The sequence below is a fragment of the Periplaneta americana genome, chromosome 1 (assembly GCF_040183065.1).
Source record: "Periplaneta americana isolate PAMFEO1 chromosome 1, P.americana_PAMFEO1_priV1, whole genome shotgun sequence".
Lineage (NCBI taxonomy): Eukaryota > Metazoa > Arthropoda > Insecta > Blattodea > Blattidae > Periplaneta > Periplaneta americana.
Window position 1 is genome coordinate 164,609,901 of NC_091117.1, and position 17,630 is coordinate 164,627,530.

Below are 17,630 nucleotides of genomic sequence, written 5' to 3' on the forward strand. Positions count from 1 at the left end.
GCAGGCAAGCGCCTTAACCGACTGAGCCACGCCGGTGGCTTTCAGAGAATATGTAAGGTATCTTCGAACAATGTAAAGTAATTAAAAAGAATTTATAAGTATGTTTATAAAATATCTTTTATTTATTGTAATAACTGTCTACATATTTGTTAGATTTCAGAACATTGAATGTGCAGACATATAATGAAGTTAAATTACTGCACAATACTGATTACAATAGAAAATCTTGATGGTGAATAGATGCACTCTTTCAAGAAAATTATTTTAAATAATTAAAAAATGTTTATAATAATATCTGCTTCTCTTTTATTGATTACAGTAATATTTATACAGTACATTTTTGAGATTTTGAACAAATAATAATGAAATTATATCACCATATAAAACTTGTCAAAACAGAAAACTTTAATAAAGAATATCTGTACTCTTCAAACAAAAATATTTGCTACATAATTGAATCGGTCAGAGCTAAAAGTAACTAAGTTAAAATATGCAGTTTGTATTTATGCAACAATTTGAACAACAGATGTCAAGCGCATCGAACGGTGGAGGAAGGAACTAAGACTTTTAAATATTCTTTTGTTTTCTACAACATAAAAATATATACATTTGTGTTATTAGTGAAAAGTTTTCTGCTTCTCCTGAAAAGTTGTGAAAAGTGACTTAGTTCCATTTAGCTCCGACTGATTCAATTGTGTTTACTCTGTAATCGAAGTAAAATGATAAAAATATTTGCTACATAATTGTGTTTGCTCTGTAGTCCAAGTAAAATTATTAATCGTAAATATTTTAGATTGCTCTAATTTTCAAACCTCTGTTACATCAACATTTCTAAATAAGTCAAAATGATGCAAAGTATCCTTAAACTCTGCTTCACTAATTTAAAACTAAGAAGTGGTTTACTACTATAAATGCATCTAAGTTTTTATGGTGCAAAAAGAAATAGTATATTATGAAACAAGTTCATAATGTTATGCTTTATGGCATGAGTCACATTTTAGGGAAGAAGCGAAGCGAGTTTCCTAATTTTGACAAGTGCAATAACTGTATAACATTATAAACGTCTTGCAAACGTTTTTTTTTGTACAACAGCATTATAAAACAATTAATAAATAACTTCAGATTTGTAATGATGATATCATGGTCTATGAAGAAAGAGGTTGCTATGACAACAATGATGTATTAAATATTATAGCATAGTAAATCGATCCATAATGTCAATTTTATGGCACAAGTTATGCCGTCATAATAAGAGTCATGATGTTTTAGTTGGCATGGTAATATTTTACGGCTTTGGTACAATAATGTGGCATATCGTATGTTAAAATTACCAACTTTTCAGGAAAGGGAAAAAACTGAATATTTTTGTTGGTTTCAGATTAATTACTTTGAAACTTAAAATATTATCATAAAAACACATATTGTGATATTTTGCAATTAAATGTGAGCACAAAATAATGCATGTCTAGAGGGGAAAAAATTGTTTGAATTTTTTGACATATGACATTTTGCACGAACACCAACGATATTATGCACTATTTTCACTAACAGTAAGACTGTTTATAATGCTGGAATACAAAAAAAAAAGAACATTTATTATATAGGTTAATTTACAACAATGGAGCTGCTAAATTCTGTACAAGTTGCCTTAGTCACAGTCTAGGTACTGAATCAATCTTTGCAGACAACGGATATAATTTCAAATAATGATTAATTAAATATTGATATTTCATTATTACTTATCGTTATGGTGGTGTAAATTCTGTGAGGGAAATAACCATGATGAAAAGTCGGAAAATGAAAGTGATATGGATGAAAAATAATTTTATAGCACCACATTTACGGAAAGAAACTCCTATGAGAATGTCTTTCTTTCCTCTCATTTTAATTTTTTAAAATAATTTCACTTTATGTTTATATTGTAGGATTGATATTTCCTTTGAAATTGTGTAATTGTTTGGAAATATAGCAATTATACATGCTGATCAAGAGTAACAGGACATTAATTGCTTGCCTTTTCTATTTCCATATTCATGGAATTATACATTTTTCTATCAACTATCTTGTTCTCTAGAAAAATGACCCATAACAGCTTCAATATTTAATTTCATATAAGAATTTCTTTTAACAGAAAAAGAAGTTCTTGCACATTACTTGCTACCTAAAGATACAATTAATTTATATAACTTTATTACTTGCCTTAATATTTGGTCTTCTTTAAGTAAAACTAGAACAAAATATTATATCATCAAAATCTCAAAACATTGTTTCACTAACAGGCCCGTTTTCGGCGTCTGCCTCATATGTTTATGATTCCATAAATGTGGTAATGTATAACAACACATATCCGAAAACAAGTGTATCAAATACTGCACTAGAATTGTATTAGGAAAAATGTTAATTTAAATTCCGTTATGTCTTCTTTGATCATAATTTTTTGTAAGCTAGCAGTGCTACAAGCCTACAAAGTTTCGTCAATTGTAAAGAACAATTCGTTATACAGGTTTGTTTTTAAGATCCTTTCCGAGCCAAGAACAGTTACGTGAAAATCATAGGAGCCTGCAAAAAACTTGGTTTCTTCATTTCCAAGAAAGGCATCTTCTGTGTACTTAATAAGACTGCCAAAGCTCGGATGAGATTAATTCCAGAGGGGGGAAAAGTAAGCAAATCCAATCCTCACCACAAGCCGCACCTCCCAAAATGATACAAATTAATCCCATCCGAGCTTTACCAGTCTTATTAGGTACACAGAAGATGCCTTTCTTGGAAATAACGAAACCAAGTTTTTGCTGGCTTCTATTATTTTCACTTAACTGTACTTGACATTGGAAAGGGTCGAAATGTATCCCTCCCAAAAAGGCTCGATTTTCTTGGACATTGCTGCTGTGAGACACAGTGCACTCTGACTATGAAATCACTGGTCTGTCACCTCTCACCATGGTTCAGCTGTCATATGACTCCTGATGCACATGAATCATTCAAAAGTCATTTCCAGAGACAGAAAACAACCCCCTGTACTAAATATATATAGCACAAGGACGGACTTTTTTTTTTATTGTAATAATGTTTTACGAACTGAAAAACGTTTAGTTATATGCAGTGGCATTATGGTAGATAATAATGTGTTTGGAGATGACTCTAAGTTCTTCAGCTGTCTGATAAAATATTTATCCACCATGCATTTTAATTCCTGATATATTGCAAAATACTGTATTTTTTCAAGCTTACACATTTCTAACATGCTTAAGTTCTAAGATTATTTCTTGATTTTTCCAAAATTTCTTTTCGTATTCGTGGATAATCAGGATGAACCTTAAGTACTTGCTGGCACACATCAATGGCATCGGCATATCTCTTACCCTTCATATAATTAAATGCAAGCTTGTATCCAATAGTGGGGTTTGCCTTACCTCCATATTTCCAAGCACGTTCATATTGACTTGCAGCATCTCTGTATGCTTGGTCTTTCTCAGCAATATATCCTGCATATTCATATGCCTTGGTACAAGCTTTGTTGTGTTGCAGTACCCTACGCAACAATTCACTCGCCATGTCATATTTGTTGTTCTGGATGTATATATCTGCCAAGAGCAGCCAGCAACGTTCTAGGTATTCAGCATCCTCAAAGTTCCACACATTCTTGGCAACTCTTTTCAATTGATTTCTTGCTCTTGGTACCTGCTTGAGTAGCATATATCCTGTAGCAAGACCCAGAGCAGTGCCAACATGATCCCTGTAAGCATCTTGACTTGCCATAAACGTGAAGTCTTGCAGAGCCTGCTCTACATTTGGCTTCTTACGTGTTGCCAGTAATAGGAAGTTACCAAGAAGGCGATGATTCAAAACTTCATCACCACACATACTACTTGGATGAGGCTGTAGATCTTTCAGAAGTTTCTCAGCCATTCTCAATGACATGTCCTGTGACCCACGAAACTCGTCATTTTCGCCTTCCAAACTCTCGCTTCCTAAGGTTTCATCATCTGGATTAAGACAAATTTCAATCATATTAAAGATTGCTTGTTGGCCCCATTCAGGATCATGTCTTGCACCATTGAAATGACGTAGTGCCAGGTTTGCATTTCCAGAGTACCAATGATAAAGACCTTTGCAATAAGTAAGACCAGCCTCTTGATTTGCACGTTGACAAGCAGCTTCTGCTTTATCCAAGTAAAATGGTAATTCTTCCAAATTTCCAGTTCGTCGCATTACTTCCACCAACCTTGCAAGAGCAGTCCAGTAATCAGGTCGTCTTTGAAGGAGCTGCTGGAAATGGAAGGCAGCTGTTTCGAAGTCCACTTTCCTGAAAGCAAGGTCAGCCATCATTACAGTAGCTGCTTCATTGTTGGCATCTGCTTTGAGCAATGTCATACAGCTCATTTGACACTGCTCCAAGTCATTCACCTGCATGTACAATCTTGCAAGATCAACCAGAGTACTAGTGTCATCTGGGGAGTATGCTAATGCCTCCTTGTAGAAACGAATTGCTGCATCGTGGTCTCTTAGCATGGTAGCATACTCTGCCATCTGTTGACAAATATTTGCTGCAACATGTCGCTCCTCAATACTGCCACCAGACTGTTCAACAACGGTTCTCTTAAGCACTCGACTCTGATTGTCTCGTGCATCTTTTAATGTTGCAAGAGATGCTTGAATATTTCCAGCTTTCTCACGTACTTTAGCTAATAGTAATAGTAATTTTGTGCGAGCTATCAGTGCCGATAAGTCACTGTTGTCAACTTTTCCATCTATTTCTTGTGTCAGAGTCTTCTCTGCTTTATCATATTGTCCCAATTTCATGTATAATTCAGCCATATCGAGTTTCAACTGACCTGCCTCTTCTCCTTTTACAGCTTCCTTATAGTAGTTGATGGCTTTGCCATATTGATGGGTCTTTACAAGTGCCCGTCCCATTTTGCAAGCAAGAGCAGCATCACGAGGATTACGTTTCAGGGCCTGTTCATAAGCTTCAATGGCTCTATCTGGTTCCTGAATGGACATATAAGCGTCTCCAAGCATCACAAAACTCTGGGGACCTGGTGAATTTTCCACTAGCTCACGGAAACATTCTGCAAATGCACGACGGTCTTTGCGATAATTAAGATGAATATCTGCCATCTTGCAACGTGCCTGCTGATAGTATGTCTGAGTTGGTGCTATACTCTGCAGGAACTCTAGAGCTAGATTTGTATCTCCCCTATGTAACGCTAAATCTGCATTGGCAACAGTTACACGACCTTCTTCAGTAGTGCCCTGAAATTCTTCAATAGCATCCTGCATGACTTTCGCAGCCTCATGCATCTGACCAGCGAATCTATGTGCCTCTACTAATTCAAGGTACAATGATGCCTTATCTGGCAAGGAGAGTTCAGATGATACTGTTCGAGCACGCTCACCACTTCCTGGTCTCAGACCACAAAGAGTCATTGCTGTTTGTAACGTCTGTATGCAATCTTTAATATTTCCTTGTTGCTTCTGAACTAATGCTGTGATAAGGTGATACAGTGGGTGTTCCCTTACTTTGAAATTGTAACTAAGTCCCACTTCCAGACTTTGGGCAGCACGTTGGTAATGATCTTGCTGTACTTGAATTTGTGCCATTAGCAGATGTGCATCAGCACAAGTAGCGTCAACATCATCCAAGATGTGCTGCAGTGTCACAGACGATGCTTTGGTGTCTCCACTCAGGAACTGAACACGGGCTAGTTGGTACAAGGCCTCCAGTAGTCCAGGACAGGCCTTGCTCACTGCCTCGAGGACTGTCAAACTCTGCTTCAGTGGTAATGGCAGTGACTGACCTTGCTGTATGTTTGAAGCATTCACTGCTGCTGTAGTTGAAGGAGAGACTGGTGCATATATAAGATATTCTTTCACGATCTGAAGCAAAAAGTCTGGATCAAGATGTTTTAAATATTTAGCACCATAAGGTATTGTACGCAAGGTCCTGAAATGCGTCTCTACAGCCTCATTCAGATATCCGATAGCTTTCTCAGCATCACCAGAAATAAGTCTAGCTGACATGAGTAGGAGGTCAGGTGTCGGTTGAGTGCCTTCTACTTCTCGAAGAAATTCAACCTGTTGCCGGGCTTGGTCATTGGCTCCACTCTCACTCAACTGACAGAGAGTTAGTCCTGACAGAGCTGCTATAGAAGAGTCGTCAACTTTAGTTGCACTTCGATATAATCTCACAGCCTCCTTAATCTTCCCTTGAAGTAGGCACTGATATCCAAGCTCTGTCATCAAGTCTGCACTGGTTGGATCTAGCTGAGCAGCTTTTTCAGCAAAGCGATATGTCTCAGCCAAAATGGCTGCATTACGACCACACACACGAGAAAACAAGCGTGCATTCTCTGCAAACAATTCAGCATTCTTTGGCTCGGATTTTTCAATTTCGCTGAAAAATCGCCTCAAGCTGAGACTACCTTCATCATAATTACCTTCCCTGCAAACAAGCATAAGAATCTTCACTTTCAGAGCTTCCAAACAGTGTGGATCTGCTGCTAAGATTCTGTTTGCTGTCTCAATGGTTTGATCCCAATCCAAAAGAGCAAGTTGGTTCTTCATTTTCTCTACAAGTGGGGGTACAAATGAAGGAAACCTAACTACAAGTTGATTCAGAAGACTGATTGCTCCATCATAGTCCTTCTGGAGTTCACAAAAGCGAACCTTTCCAAAGACAGCATCAATATTCTTCTTTCCAGGACTATGATCGATGGCTGACTCAAAGTAATAAGGAATATCTTTGACTTTTCCTTTGCCTTCTTTACCAGAAAGCATCTCAATCCACCCTTTGATTACAAGTCCATCTGGCGAATTTGAATTCATTTTCAAGAGTTTATCTATGTACTCACGAGCTTTGTCTGGTTTACCAGTGTAAAACAGAACAGTTGCAGCATGGTAAAGCCCCATTTCACCAGCATGTTTGCGCTCCTCTTTCAGTCGAGAATCCAACTGATTGAGTGCTTCCCTATCCACGACATTGCAACAGCGATGGGCATACATCAGTGCCAAGATGGCACCCAACATGACATCACGATCACTCTGAAGAGGTTCCAACTCTCGTATCCCTTCTTGTGTGCGACGTCCTAGGACCAAAGACAGACCATTGTAGAGACGAAATGTGGCATCACCAGGGTATTTCCGGAGTCCTTCAAGTGCAACAGACTGCATTGCATGATACAGCTTTTCACGGCAGTAATACAGAATCTTGGCTTTTAAATCCTTTTCCTCCATCTTTTGTAGATAAATTAATAATTATCTCTTGATTACAAATCTACTTTCAGTTAATGAAATTTAACCTGAAAAGAATACATGTCATCAGCAAAATTGAATTAATACTAATAGGTGCTACCCAAAAGTTCCCGAAATTTGTATTTTGCACGCGAATTTCCACTACTAGAAACACCTGCTGCTAGGTGGAGTTTCCTACATTCTTTGTAAGTTAGTGTATCAAGTGGCTTCGATCAGAGTGGACGCATTTGTTGTTGGCGAGCATTTTTCCATTGTTGTGTGTACTTTAGATTGCCATTTAACAATGACTGATGTGAGTGAACAGCATGCCTGTATGAAATTATGTTTTAAACTTGGGAAAACTGCTGCAGAAACACACAAAATGCTACAGCAAGCATTTGGCAACGATACTTTAGGCCAGACACAAACTTACGACTGATTTAAGTGTTTCAAAAATGGCTAAGATGAACATTTAGGACGACCATTAACTGGCATTACTCCAGAAAACGTCACTGCTGTTCAGAATGTGATAGTGCAAAATCGTAGGCAGATCATCCAAAACATCTCTACCACCTTGGGATTATCATATGGCATATATTAGCGAATTTTGTCAGAACTACTTGAGAAGGATTCCTGCAAAATTCGTGCCTCCACTGCTGATGAACAGAAAGAGTTTCTCATTGAAGTCTGCAAGGAACTGAAACAAATACTTCAAACTAACCCAGATTTCACTTCCAAAGTCGTCACAAGCTTTCCTTGTGCAGGAGTTTTTTTTTGCAAAAAACAACATGACAGCTGTTCCCCATCCAACATACTCTCCCAACTTGGTTCCATACGACTCTTTTCTCTTTTCAAAGCTGAAAGGTAGAAGGGGTGAAGATTTGACACCATAGACGAGATTCAAACCAAATCCTAGGCAGTACTAAACACACTCACAAAAAAAAAAAAACGACTTCCAGGATGCATTCTGTTTGTGGCAGAAGCACAGAAGCACTAGGATCAGTGTCTGCAACTAAAAGTGATGGTGGTGAATAGAATACAGGTATGGTGTGATTGTATTTAGTGGTATATTTCCGGAACTTTTAGGTAGCACCTCGTAATAATTAAATGAAGTCCATTAGCACTTTATCACAAATAGTAACTTAATCTGTTGAGAAATTAGTTCAGTTGGTGACAGTCAGTTGCTGCTAGTTTCATTTTCATATTCACAAGTTTCAGTTAAGATATGTGCAATCAGCTGTCCTACAATTTAGCTGCTAAAAGAATGTCTTTGATAGATTCTGTGAAGGTGAGACGAGAAAATACCAGAGCTTGACTGGCCTATTCTGATGGAGGGTTTTGTTTACATTACCATTTCAACTCATCAAGATTGATGTATTTCACAGAAGAGAAACATGTGCGTCAGTCATCTCAGTGTACACAAAGCAAACCTGTAATGTGCAGTTACCTTCAAGAACATTAATTCGCAGGTGCTCATGTAAAGGGAGTTAAATCAAATTTACAGATATGTAAACTTCTCTCCTTTGATACTGAACAATCCCCTTTATCACAAAATACGGAGCACTGTAACTGTATCATCGATGGAAGAATGATGTAATCTCTTTAAAACAAGACAGACGTAATTGTGGAGAGTTAAAATCTCTACTTATCCCACTTTAGCTAATCATACTTAATCCCCCTTTACACAAGCATCCGTGAATTTTTCTCACGGTTAATTTTAAGTACAATATTTAGGCCTAGGTCTAATTATAAGTCTAAACTTGTGTAATTTAGCCTATAGGTGGGTCTATATATTTTCTAACAGTTGCATATGGCGCTGGCTGGTGCTTGTTGTTAGCACTGTTGAGAATTGTTGAAATCATTTATAATCATTTTCATGGCAATTTCACACATTTTAAATTGTTCTACTTTGTAACATCTCATTATTACGTCATAGTTATAACAAAATATAGTCTTATTAAATTAATTCCTTTTCTTTGGGCTATATTTATCTCGATGGTAGTTTAAATACTTTTTTCAAATCAATTATCCATTTATGGTTCACATTTATATTGACATCAAAGGTCGAAATTTTCCTCATTTTTTTATTCTATTCCTAATTTATATTCCTATCTATTTTAATACAAGTTTCCTATCTAATAGTATTAAGTTTGTAAGCTAAACCAAAATGTTGTAAGTGCCAAACTTCCTGAAATGCGTTTATTTGTTCTTGACGTAAGTGCTGTCCTCCACTTGCACTAGTAAAGGTGATGCAGTTGGAGAGCTTCTTCAGGGGGAAAATGTGATGTGCCAACCAAAACGTTCCAAATACCAATCCAAGTAGCTCCATTGCGTTCATAAACCTGCAGCTATGGCTGACCAGGAAAGGTTTGTGTCTCCCCACAGGGGGAAGAAACGTAGTTTAAAGCCTAATTCATGGAAGAAGAACGTGCATAAATTGCAGAGAAATAGTGGAATGCAGTACATAAGACCGAAAAATAAACTTGTCTCATCGCCAAAACAACTGAATGAGGTAAGAACAATGACTCTTATACAATATATACAAAAGGCAGCCATGATGTTGTTTGTTTACATGTCCATTACTACACTACTGCTAATGTATCTACGTTGTTTACAAATTATGCTTAAAAGTGACACTAGAAAATAGTAATAATGATTCTTGGAATCGAAGTACATACGTTCTTTAGTATAATTTCAACATTTTTAACAGGAGTTTATCAAATTTCTCTGTTTACATCTTGTGTTACAGTTGTCTTGCAAGTATCAATTTTCCTGCAAGTCCTAACTCTGCAGTGTTGTCTGAAAATGTTCCTCGAGTTTTGGGAATTAAGATCCTACAATGAACAACAATCACTTCTCGGACCTCTCATTTGGCCTGCATTGGTGAGGAAACGAAGGCACGGCACATATAAACATCCTGTTGACAGAAGGAGGCAACATATGTTCAAGTACTTGTTGATTTTGAACAAGTCCCTGTACTCAAGAAAAATGTGTCAAAGGAACATTTTCGTAACCTGAATGTGGAAATAAGAAAATGTTATACCCTTATCAAAAAAAAAAAGATGGAGGACATCAGCACCATGCTACCATATGCCAAATGATGTTTTATGAACGTTTGCTGACGTCACAATGAACTTGCCTGTTTCGTTAGCTTATTTTGGAACTATAAACTTGGTTTTTTTGGAGTGCAACTTTTATGGCACTTAAAACATTTTGTTAATTTTATGCTCGACCATGCCGAAATGTACTAATTATACACCTGGTAGCAGCCCTTTAATGGAACTCATTCAAATACACCTATTCATTAAAGTTCAGGTGTTCCACCAATCAGAAAATACCATTGTAGCAATATGAAAGCGCAAATATCGATTATTCTCGGATATGCAATCGAAAGACAACTAGCGCGAGATATTTGTTTCTCGGAAAAAATCAATACTTTCGCGTCTGCACACATCTCGCTTGCGCTCGTTTCGTAAACATATTCGCGTCTTAATTACTACCATTATATGCGTTGCATAATGTACTATTAACAAATTCAAGAATTTTTATAGCTTAGACTAAATTTTTGTGTAAGCCCAGGATCTTACAATTTTTTGTATTTATACTTATTGCTTCTGTTTATCAATAAAAGTTTGTTAAAACATTGTGCATGTTTGTGTTCTTATGTTTTCTTATCTCCTGTAAAATATATTTTTAGGCACTTACAACATTTCAGTTTAGCACCCTTCATATATGTTCCCCTTCTTTTCCTATTCTATTCCTAATTTATGTTACGACCTCTCTTAATAAAAGTTCCTATCTAGCATTAAGTTCATAAGTCTTATATGGCACAATACGCAAATATCATGCATTTCTAGTTTTGTACAATACAATATTTGGAGGAACAATAATAAAAAGAGGTGTGTTTAGTGTTCACATTTACGTCATACAGATAGAAGGAAGATAAAGGAAAGAAAGAAAAAAACAGACAGGCTTCTTAGTGGTAACTTTGCTATTAGTTTATTAAAATGTGGTGTAAATATTGTATCCGACAATGTAACAGAAAAAAGTTTCTAAGAATATAAAGGAAGAGCAAAACTGTCATAAAGAAAAATGATACAACAGACAATTGCCATAATTCATATCGATGATGTTTTGTAAAAAGGGTGTTATTAATAATCTGTGGTTTTACATTTATAAATTATTTCTCTGTCGAATCATGTTCTTCTTGTATGAAAAAATGTATAACAAATTACTGCAAATATTGAGACAAAGAAAGTAGGTACAATTTATAAAATGGATTTCTAAACAGTTTTTAAATCTCCTGATTTTGTTGATAGTGTTCTTTTTACAAAACACCATGAATATTAAATGCAATATTTCAACCCTTATCACACAACATAAATGAAGCAAATTTCATGTGCAAGCGTAATAAATATATAGATAACCTTGTTATATATCAACCCTCTTGCATTATGGCTACATGTATAACACTAATTGAAGTCACAGTCTTCTATTGAACAATGCGACTAGTATATTCTGGCACAGCATTTCTTTCCAGATATGACTGCAGATACGTGCATGTTACTTTCATCTTCATATCGTTCTTCACAACATAGTCAAAAGCAGCCTGTAAACAACACGAAGTTAGAGAACTACTTTTGTATTTCATTTTATTTTAGAAAGATAATTTAACTTTTGTATCTTAATAGCATCTGGATGACCGTCACAGTAGTGTAATAGTACATTATGCAACGAGCCTATAATGATAATAATTAAGAAGCGAGTATGGATATTTATGAAACGAGCGCGAGTTTCATAATTTTCATACGAGCTTCTTAATTACCATTATAGGCGAATTTCATACGACTTTTTATGCTCGACCATATTTCTAACCTGAAATTATTCAGATGTATACATTTTATTTGTATCTGACAAGATCGGAAGTGACCTTGTTCTAGGTCGTGAATTGTGAGATGTGCGCAGACGCGAAAGTATTGATTTTTTCCGAGGAACAATAATGTCATTGAACTTGATGTAACCTTGATTATTGAATTCGACATTGAAAAACGAGAAGACAAATTGAATTTATTTGAATATTATTTACAATTAACGCTAATTATTATAGTAACAGAACATAACCTTCTGCGACAGTATTGGATTTCCAGCCTCCGTGACTTTTCGCTAATTCTCTTTTGATTGCATATCCGAGAATAATCGATACTTGCGGTTTTATAAGGGTACAAAACTGACTTGTCATTGGCTGAACACCTGTAAGCTGAGTTGTCATTGGCTGAACACCTGTACTTTAATGACATGCATTAAAGGACTGCTACCAGGTGTATAATTACTACATTTCGGCATGGTCGAGCATAAACTTATTTACTATTGAGATACTCTTGCATAAATGAAATCGTAAAAAGTACTACTTATTACATTTTTTATTCGAAAAATGTACTGTACTTTAAGATGATGATCAATATCTAATATGAAACACAGCCGAATTCTTATCTCTTAAATAAAAATAAATTAAAGGAATAAGCTGTTAGGACATTGAATAGTGGTATTCATTGTTCTTATATATTGCTTCCTTGTTTTGCAACATAATGTTTTTACATGTTATAGAGAAAGATTCTCTCCCTATTATGATTTACATTTGCAAAAGTTTAAGTTTCAAATTTATCTAAAAAATATTACTGTGCAATTTAAAAAAAAAATCTACAAACAATTTACTTCTGACAGAAATTACAATATTTAAAGGCTTTGTATATAAGATATATGTATGATGATGATGATGATGATGATGATGATGTATATATGAACAGGATATGAATCGACACTGAATGTAATTATTTATTAAATGTGATTTTATGAAATAGTACACAATTATTTTGTGCAACTGTTGACATTTTTCCTTAATTAAAAATACCTGCCTACTTCAACAGTGTTACTAGATCGCTACAATATTTATTTTCATGTTCATCATGCAATGATTTGCAATATGAATGCAGAAGACTTTACCTACCTTGGCCAATATTTGGGCAATACCTTTTCCTTGGAATTCAGGAGGCACTGAAGTTTCATAATAAGTTATAACATTGTTAGCTTTGTCATACTGAACGAAAGCAACATCTGAAACAAAATTAATTAATTAATCAAATACAACATTTTTTATTTTCTCTATTTGTTTTATAATGTGCCTGTAAACGCACAAACGCTTTGACCATGAATAATATACCCAAGCCTCTTAACAGAACCAAAGAAAAAATACCAGAGAGTAGTTAACATGGTTGGATTTTCTTACAAAAGATGATACCTGCTTGGCAATGCAGAAGTCTATACAAACTAAACAGTACAGGTACCTAATGTCCAAAAGTGAATTCGTGATTAATTTAACATGAGGATAAGATATAAATACAAGAATATTAAACATTTCATATCGAGATAAAGAACATATAGGCCTATATTTATATGCAGTATTATATTTCATTACTGTCTTAGGAACTTTCATTTCTTGAGAGGCTCATAAAAGACTATGAAAAATTAAAATTGCCAGTTAATCAGATTATTTTTTTTGGTCGGTTATTTTACGTCGTTGTATCAACATCTTAGGTTACTTAGTGTCTGAATGAGATGGTGATAATGCCGGAGAAATGAGTCTGGGGTCCAGCACCGATAGTTACCCAGCATTTGTTGAGTGAAAACCCTGGAAAAAACCTCAACCAGGTAACTTGCCTCAACCGGGAATCGAACCCAGGCCATTTGGTTTCGCGGCCAGACACGCTAACCGTTACTCCACAGGTGTGGACTAATCAGATTAAATATTGTTACTTCCAAAATATGAAATAAAGCTGTCCCTTATTTCACTATTTTTTTTACATTTGTTCGCTTTTATATTTATAAAAAAAGGCGCCCTAAATAAGGGTTTGAATAGATCGGCCTACTAATCAATTCATAAAGAATAATCATGAAAACCAATTGTGTAACAATTTGAAAGGAAAAAGAAAACATTAGGATAAATGATATGAAAACATAGGAAATCATTTACAATAAAAGTTTGTTGGGTACAAATGATTACTAATTATAGCTGAGGATGATTTTAACACATGACATCCTATGGCATCAATCGTTGCATCAGAAATTTTAAATTGTTTAAGTTGATTTAAAGTTTCTTGTGGGATCGTGCCACAGACACCGAACGTGAGCCCGAAAACTGTCCAATGTGTGATGTGGTATTGTGCTCCAAGATGCTGACAACAAGGCTCATATAAGACTTGTTTTTCACGACACAACTCTTGTGGCTGTTGCTCGTGCATCTCGAAACAGATTGTGGGATCAAGAATGACACCCTTATCCTTCTGCCGATCAATTATGATGATATCAGCACGTCTAGTAGAGCCATCAGAAGAGACGCAACCAACCTCCTCATAAACCTCATAGGAAGCATTCTGACGGATTGAAGATGCGATGAGAGAACGAACCGTATTATGTCTGTCGATTCGGAGCAATTCTCCATGATGGCAGAAACCCAAGACGTGAGGAAGCGTTTCTTGCTCGTCACATCTTCTGCAATGGGTTGAGTCAAGAGTTCTACCAGGGAGAGTACGTACAGGTATTGTATTACAGTTCATCTTAATGGCCTGCGTCCACTGACTGCTCGAAAGTACCTTTTTGGTTGAGATCCACGAATTACCTTTCTTCCAGTGAGAATAGAAAACAACTCCCAAACCTTTATTTTTCAATTTGCTCCATTGATGAAAAGAATCTTCACGCAATACTTTTCTTAGTTTTTGAGAAGAAATACGTTCAGAGCAATCCAAGGTAATTGGTAATTGTTTGATGCAATGTTCAATTTCGTTTGGAAGATTCCGAGTGGCTGCTACATAAGGGTTGTCAATGTGTAAAAGTCTTTGACAAATACTTAAATGCTGAAGGTAAGACTCCTAAACCTCGCAATCTTCTTGGTGCATACAACATAGCATCTGGGGTGTCAGTAGGAATGTTAATTACTTCCTTAACAGCACTGCGAATTAATTTGTCAATATCAGATAGAAATTTCACTTTAAGATCTTTTAAAGGAGCACATTGCAAGGGGTAAACCAACTGAGGCCAGATATATTGATTTAATATATTTATCTTTTGGTCCGGCCTTAGTAAGGGTGAAGTGACCAAGATTAAGATTTTTTGTCAGTTTTTCAATTAGTTCCACCGCATTAAATTTTATTTCATCATTAAAAGTAATGCCAAGGTATCTGATGACTTCATCTGATTTGATGCAAGATATTTCTTGTCCATCGATCAAGGTAAGGGAATCAGAGCAGAGACATCCTTTATATAGGTGTATAACATTACTTTTATACGCGTTTACTTTAAGATCAATTCTAGCTAAGGAATTCATAGTCAGCGATGTTGAATATTGAGCGGCAGATTTATTTTTACACAGTAATACGAGATCATCCACAAATGCAAGAATGGAAAGATTATTTAATTGAGGTGATATATTGTATCCATATTCTCCAGAGATATTACTTTCGCTTAATTCCTTCATCACGAAGTCAATGGCAACATTGAATAGAATTGGTGTGAGTGGAGCCCCCTGTGCAACTCCTTGCTTGCTGTCTTTGTAGTTTTATTAATAGTGATAGTAGTAGAATTTCCTATTAAAAGCGATGTTATAAGCATCTTGAGTTTTGGAGGTATAGGCATAGCATTGAGGGTTTGTTCAATGTGTTGATGAGAGATATGATCAAACGCCTTAGAAATGTCCAGAAAACTACACAACAATCCTTTTTATTAACTTTTGAATCCTTAAGGCATCCATTAACAATAGAGGAATTCAGGAAAATACCTGGACCAGACATAAAACCTCGTTGGTTAAGATTTAAATCAAGATAAGATCGTAACTTGATATCTAATACACGCTCAATAATTCTGCGCAGAACAGAATAGATCGTAATTGGACGCCAGTTCTGAAGAATATCTGGATCACCATCCTTATAAATCAGAATTGTGCGTGCACGTCGAAGGCAGGGTGGAACATGACTCCAACGGAGCATATATGAGGCAATCAATGAAAGAGATTTATATAAACGAAGCTCTTTAATGACCTTCATTCCGACTCCATCTTCACCTGGTGCAGTGTCAACCTTGGTACCCTTACATGCAAATGCAATTTCTTCAGGGGTGGTGATAATATTGTCAGGATCTGAATAATCGGATACCGAAGATGACTGATAGTTATCAAGTGCGCAATTGTTGGCGACACCATATAACACTTCATGAACTCCAATATTGTCGGTATTGTAATAGTTTTCAATTATTTACCAGCCTTTGCAAAAACTAGCGCTCATGTAGTTCCGGTGATTACGGAAGTTAAAGTCGTTGAATTTGTAAAAGGGATTTTTTTTGCAGTTGGTCGTATATGCAAGGCATAATAAAAAGTCTAAACTAACCAAACCTAACCTATCACAGATTCGTATATGAATGATGTATAAGCGGAGTACGAAGGGAACTATGTCAGCACTAGTTTAGTCGCAAATTGTAATAAAACCGAATTTGCTCTTTAAAACAGTAGAAAAAAATAAGAAAAGTTACAATTAGGGCTATATTAGTGTAATGTTTGAATAAACAAAACAAAGTCAGAAACTATTAATCAATAATATACCTAATATTGTTAACAAGAATATATACTTTGGCTCTTAGTCAACAAAAATTTGCTTTATTTTCGTACCACTATCAAGAGGTATGTAGAATTTGTTATTTTTACTGTCATGTTTCACAGTCAAATTCCCACTACTTAATGACTTTGCAACAATTCCATTGTTCATCATTCCCGTCGGGAATGTCCTCCTCACCAACCTTGATGTGCGTTGAAACATTTACAAACCTAAAATAATAAAAAAAACTATTAACAAAACAATTTATTCCAAACATAAGATATGATCTGATATATTAGTTACACTAAATTAGCCTTTAAATTAATAAAGCATTAATTAAATGTATCAACAATACACGAATTGCACCAAATTCCTAAAAGTTCAATTTGACATTGACCGATTGAACCTACACGACCTGCAATAATTTATTTCCAAATAGCAAACAGGATGTTGTATCAAGGAAAGGAATTTCCTAACTTGCAAAAATATTACTTAAAATAAGTCCGGAGGAAATTAGAAAGTATACAGTGATCCTAGTCTGCATCATTCATTTACATCTGTATTAAATATCAATTTCACGTTCTGGATTCTGAGACACGTCACTTAATAATTGTCAATTTGTTAACACAACAAATTACAATAGAGTATGGACAATTCCATTTCCAAACCAAATCCATAATTTCAGTCTCTTTGGAGTAGTCACGTGCTGTCTGGAAATAAACACGTCTGTGCAGTGCTTGATGGGACTTTAAACATTGCGATTTT

At 35.6% G+C, this 17,630-nt stretch overlaps 1 protein-coding gene across 9 annotated transcripts; it reads right to left on the reverse strand.

The window, feature by feature from the left end:
• Nucleotides 1-99: 99 nt before the first annotated feature.
• On the reverse strand, nt 100-17,613 carry LOC138703175 (tetratricopeptide repeat protein 21B-like). 9 transcript variants are annotated; one of them, XM_069830898.1, is made up of 5 exons: nt 17,504-17,613; nt 16,940-17,095; nt 13,235-13,341; nt 11,658-11,839; nt 100-7,298 (listed from the first exon to the last, which is right to left on the reverse strand). In XM_069830898.1, exon 5 carries the CDS (start codon nt 7,231-7,233, stop codon nt 3,244-3,246), a length of 3,990 nt encoding a protein of 1,329 aa, XP_069686999.1. In that variant the 5' UTR covers nt 7,234-7,298; nt 11,658-11,839; nt 13,235-13,341; nt 16,940-17,095; nt 17,504-17,613; the 3' UTR covers nt 100-3,243. The 9 variants fall into 9 exon arrangements, with proteins under 9 accessions (XP_069686999.1, XP_069686990.1, XP_069686958.1 ...); XM_069830889.1 differs by having other exon boundaries at nt 17,421-17,550; XM_069830857.1 differs by lacking the exon at nt 17,504-17,613 and adding an exon at nt 17,358-17,488.
• Between the last annotated feature and the right edge of the window lie 17 nt (nt 17,614-17,630).